Source organism: Melanaphis sacchari, unplaced genomic scaffold (assembly GCF_002803265.2).
Source record: "Melanaphis sacchari strain LSU unplaced genomic scaffold, SCAv2.0 Contig59_pilon_pilon, whole genome shotgun sequence".
NCBI lineage: Eukaryota > Metazoa > Arthropoda > Insecta > Hemiptera > Aphididae > Melanaphis > Melanaphis sacchari.
In genome coordinates, this window is record NW_020271423.1 from 477,145 (window position 1) to 483,144 (window position 6,000).

General features: G+C 22.6%; 1 protein-coding gene across 1 annotated transcript; it reads left to right on the forward strand.

The window, feature by feature from the left end:
- The first annotated feature begins 811 nt into the window (after window positions 1–811).
- Window positions 812–2,349, forward strand: LOC112600031 (FAD-linked sulfhydryl oxidase ALR-like). The gene is made up of 3 exons (XM_025347166.1): window positions 812–848; window positions 1,880–2,027; window positions 2,187–2,349. Exons 1-3 carry the CDS (start codon window positions 812–814, stop codon window positions 2,347–2,349), a joined length of 348 nt encoding a protein of 115 aa, XP_025202951.1.
- Window positions 2,350–6,000: the final 3,651 nt, after the last annotated feature.

Below are 6,000 nucleotides of genomic sequence, written 5' to 3' on the forward strand. Positions count from 1 at the left end.
TTAAAAAAAAAAAAATTAAATCATGCATTCGAAATACAACTATAAAAAGTAATGTATAAAATATATATATTATATTCCAAATAGTTTTAAATATTATACCAAAATCATTTCTATAAATTATTACGTCTTGTAAATACTGACATAAATATTTGGAAAAAATTTAAAGTCTACAGTTATTAATTTTTGAATTAAAATAAAAAACAAATCCATTTTTCAAAAATGGATTTTGTGTAAAACTTTTGGATTTTCCCTGAATTTTTTTCTCAGCTATTTTTAAAAGTTATAAAAGTTATACTTTGGTTGTTATGACGAATAGACGCCAAGCGACTAGATCAAATTTAAGTATTTATGTACAAGGTTATGCTTATGACTTATAAAACGTTTATAATTTATAAGTGTTATTAATTATTATAATAATGAATAAAAACGTAACTAGCAAATCAGGATCCACTATCCAGTTTTTATTTTTGATAGATCTAAAATATTATTCCTAATGATACATAGAATTATATTTTATAGATAGTAGATACACAACAGGATATCTAATTTTAAAACACCCACACGAAAATGTTGCTATTTGTTACGTTAGGAATCATAGAGTATTTTTGAATATGTAAATCAGGGCTTTAGAATTGTATGTGTTAAAATGACGTAGATAACGTAAATAGTAAATACCAAATATTAAAATAAAATATTTCTGTTACAAGTTGTATTTGTCGCCTATAGTAACATGTGTATGTATATTATTTCTAACGATTCAAATTTTGTAAATTTTTTATAACATATTTTATTTCTGGAGGATAAATTTTAAATGGAACACAACTGCCCGTTGAATAAAGTTCAACTTGGTAAGTAAAATATTACGCTAATTCAAATTAAGTTTTATTAACAAAAGTTTGAAGTCTGTTATGATGATTATTTTAAATATCTACCTAAAAAATAAGTTGCTATTGAAAATATTTTTCAATTTATATTTTGTATCTTTGAAACTAATTTTTATACTTAACGTGCAATTTATATTATGTGTATTAAATTGTATTTAATTTACAAGCTTATCTTTTAATCAGTTAATTATAGTACAAACAGTTATTTTACAATTTATTAGAATTAATGGCAAATTTATTTGAGTAATGCATGTGTTTTTGCTATGGAAATAAAATATATACGTTAAGTTAAACATATTACATATATAAGAAATATATTAATGAGTATTGAAACATTGACATATATTATGAAAATTTGAAGGTGATTTATATATATTATTGTATTGTTATACTGACTTTCTGACTTTTTGAATTTACATTACATTTTTTTAATACCTATACCTACAATTACTTAACATTATTTAATTTATTTCAAATTAATTCCTATTTTCGACGTTATGATTTATAATTTTTTTTTTTTTTTTTTTTTTTAAGATATTAATTCTAACATTAAAATTAGGATTGTTAATTTAGCAATAATTTACAATACAGACGTAGAAAATAAAATAATGATTATTAAAAACACGGTTGTAAGTAAAAACGATTTATTAACGTCATACAAAATATTTCAAAAACACGCTTGCAAAGTAGACTTTCTTAACTTTTCTTAATTGTGTTATTGCCAATCGCTTCTAAAGTTTATTTATTCTTCGTAAATCATAATATCTGAGTTCACTCATGCCTCGACATAGTTAAATTGGTAACCATAGGCAACGAATCGATAGGATAGCAGCGATGGCACAATGAAATTATAAAATATTTTATACCCACGTATAAAAACCTAAAACTAGTCTAAAGATAAATTAAAAAGTCCTTTTTTACACATTCTATTACATATATCAGAATGTTTGAAATAATAAAACATTATTAAAACTTAAAATATTTGTTATCGACAGGATATCATACCTGGAATTTGCTTCATACCATAGTGGCAAACTACCCGGACGAACCTTCTTTCCAAAAACAACAAGATATAAATCAATTTTTTGAATTACTTGGACGTCTGTATCCTTGTCAAGCATGTGGTCGTGATTTTACCCATTTGTAAGTTACACATATGCATTATGATATTATAAAGAATATATTTGTAGGTTAGTAATTATTTAAGTATTTTATGTGCCCCAGTAATAGATCAAAATATCTACACATTTGTCTAGATACATTCGAATTTTGCTAGTATTGATATAGTATTTTCATTAATAGATTAACCCAACGACCGCCAGAAACTAATTCTCAAAATACATTATCTGAATGGCTATGTTCTATACACAATGATGTCAATCAAAAAATTGGAAAACCAATTTTCGATTGTGACAGAGTAAATGAAAGATGGAGAGATGGGTGGAATGATGGAAGTTGTGATTAAAATATAAATTTATGATATATTTATACATATACAATATACATGTGTGTATTATATGATTATATTATTATATATAAAAATTGAAAATTATTTATTATTGTTTGTTTTTACATATTATACAATATAGTTTGAGATTTTAATGTATAATGTAGGTAGGCATCTTATGTAAAAGATATTGTTGCAAAATACTTTAAATAATAAATATTAATACTAATCTCAATGGTTTTATTTAGTTTATAATATAACTAAATTAAATGTGTAATAACTTGTATAATTAAATTATGATGGATAATATGTATTTATAGGTAAATCTTAAACAATAAATACATAACATATATAAAGCAATAAACCTACGTCCTACCTATATTTAAGTTACTAATTATTAAATGTTTTATTATAATAAAACTACTATTGTGTAATGTATATTTATTTCTGATTTTATAATATAAATGTATTGATTTTTATCCTGTCCGTCATTAGTCATCACTCATCACCCTTTATGTACTTAAAAATTAAAATTCTTCAAACTTCAAAGTAAAATATTCTTAGCAATTTTCAAAATAATCAAAAAAAAATATAGAATACAAATGATAAAATTTTTTTCATTATTGTAAAATTGTCATTTTCTTTTTAAGCTAGCGTGAAAATATACTTAAAATTAAACTATTATTAACAGTTGAATATTATGTTAATTATAAACAAAAGAGTAATTTTACTGAAAATAAATAAATACTAATTAGTAGAATATATATTATATATTGTTTTTTATTGATGATTTGTTTTTATAACAAATAGCAAATCAAGGAAAAAAATATTCATAGTTTTATAGAGGCCCAAGTAAGATTTTATTGATGTTCAGTACACTGAGCGTTGCAGGACCGTATACTCCTTAAACTCAGACCAGTTTACTGCTTTTTACATTGCTTGATTTATTTCTACTTTTGCGCAATATTTGGTAATAATTTAATTTCATTCAACCCGCCAAAATCTTGATTAAAAAAATGTGGGTAGGTACTTGATTATAATTTTTAATTGAGATTCTTGAAATATTGCTTAAAAATCATTGCTTTATTAGAAATTTAAAAAGCAATCGTTTTTTTGAATTTATATAATTTCTTATGGTTTTCTTATAAATATTGAGATTACAATATTTTATTATTATCCAATTCATTGAACTAATTTATGTAAATATTCCAATTTAATTATTTATTTCTACAAAGCATTCTATGTTCTGCTTTAAAAAAAATATTTTATGTTGGTTGTGTAATTAGGACAGAAAGCGGGTAAATAATAATTAATTTGTATAATAAGTAATAACGTGTATGGACATATATTTATATATATATAGGTATGTAAATGTATAAACGAAAACAAACATGACAAGACACTCAGACTCAGTACATTTATTAATTATTATAATATATTTAATAATATTTTAGATATAACATGTACCTACTCTGCACAAACATCTACCACAATTGTTGCATACATACCTATAAAATAATAAACACATGACACACGGGGCCGTTTTGAATCGTGGGTGTATTTGTTGAACGTGCTGCGAAGGTTGACAGATTTATATTTTTGACGAAAAATCAATTTACCCTATTCGCAGAATTCATACTTGTTTGCATAACCGCCACCCGTCATTCGTTCGCACACAATATATATATATATATATATATATACATAGTACATACGGTTACTATAAGGGTGGTTTGTCAATATTTAATAATAATATGATCGTCGTTTACTATTATTTTAATAATAAAACCCTGATATTATACATTATTCTGTGCGCATATCAAATATCACATAAACATTATAGTGATGGTCGTACGCCTTCGTTGAATATCCATATATATATATATATATATAATATACGAAACGCGTATTGTGTTAAATAAAAGGGGATTAAATCATCCAAAAACGACTTCCCTCGTAATCATTAAAAAAAACATAGTTTTATAATAATCAGTTGAAATAACTTTTTTTCGTAAAATTTTCGTGATTTTGCTTAATATAATAATAATTATGATGCTGGTGATTAATGAATAATGGTAAATACAAATTTACAATATTAAAACTTTATAGCGAGTTAAAAGTTTGTAAAGTTTGTAAAATATAGAATAAATATCTACTTCGAATTTTCCAAGATAAAACAGTTATGATACTCAGACATTCCCTTTTTTGTTATAAGGTCAATACTCAATTCACTCTTAACATTTAAAAGTAGTATTATACAACATAATTATTATTTATTATTGAAATATTTCATAAATGTGTATTTTTATAAATAATATGTATACGTTTATTTTATAAGTTATTATTTTGTTTATTGCGTTCCTTATATTATTTATACTCATTTATATTAGTATCAATAGTATCATTTAAATATTTTTCATTTCGCTTTTTAATTATAGTTATTTTTTTAAATCATTTTTTTTTTAAATTTTTTATTTATATTTAAAATTATATATAATTATATATTATTTTTTATTTATTGAAAATACATTTTTTTAAATAATATACAAAAAGTAAAATTTCTAATTATTAACTTTATAATGAATTGTAAATAAAATTATGTTTAAATCATATTGGTAATAAGTAATAACTAATATTTAATAAATTAATAATTCGTGTACCAATTCAATAATTATGAAAGTTTAAAATTATTAAAAACCTTCAGATTTTATTTATTTATTTATTTTATATTATTAGAATACCATGTAATATTATAAGGTTTCAAAAAAAAAAAAAAGAATGGAAAGTTGAGACTGCTATTAGTATAATATATGTTATGTACAAGAAAAACAAATTTAAGCAGAGTATATTTCATAATATATTTTTTTTATTGATATTGAGTCATTTATATTAATAATATTCTGTAAATATTTCATTCAATATATTATTAGTATTTAAATATAATAATAATATATATTTATACCATATTACATTATTGTTTACTTTGAAAAGTATTAACTATTTTTGGATCTTTCTAAAGTAAAATTACATCCGATTTGCACAGAAAATAGACAAACAAAATACATGTTATTGTAAAATCAATACGTTCATCGCTCCGTTTAAAATCTAAAAAAGTAAAATAGAAAAAATATAATATTTTTAGAAATTTTTTGTTTTTTATGTAACTTAAAATAGTGTAAAAAATAAGATGCTAACAATTTTAGAAATTACGAATAGTTGATGAAAAAAATCACCTTGTATAGAATTTTATCAGCAATTATAATTGTTGATAGTGCGTACAGAGTAGTGACTAGTGAAATATCGAAAATGGTCGCAAGTAATTTGTTATTAGGTGGTTACGATTGTAGTTGGTACTCGATCGAGTAGGTTACTCATCTAAAATTTTTGAAAATTTTTTTTACCAATATTTAGTATTTAATTTGTATGAATTTGTACGAGAATTTTCAAAATTTATACGATCACAGTTTTCCAGTTATCGAAGAAAAATAGTGAGTGTAGCTGGAGTGATGTGATTTCAGTCCCCCCATGCTTAAAAATTATATATTTATAGGTTTAACTACATCATAATTTAGTACTCAATTTATACGAATTTGTGCTGCCGTTTTTATAATTTCTACGATCATTTCTCGGCCGCTATTGTGGTTACTTAAAATAATTTATTATTTGTTA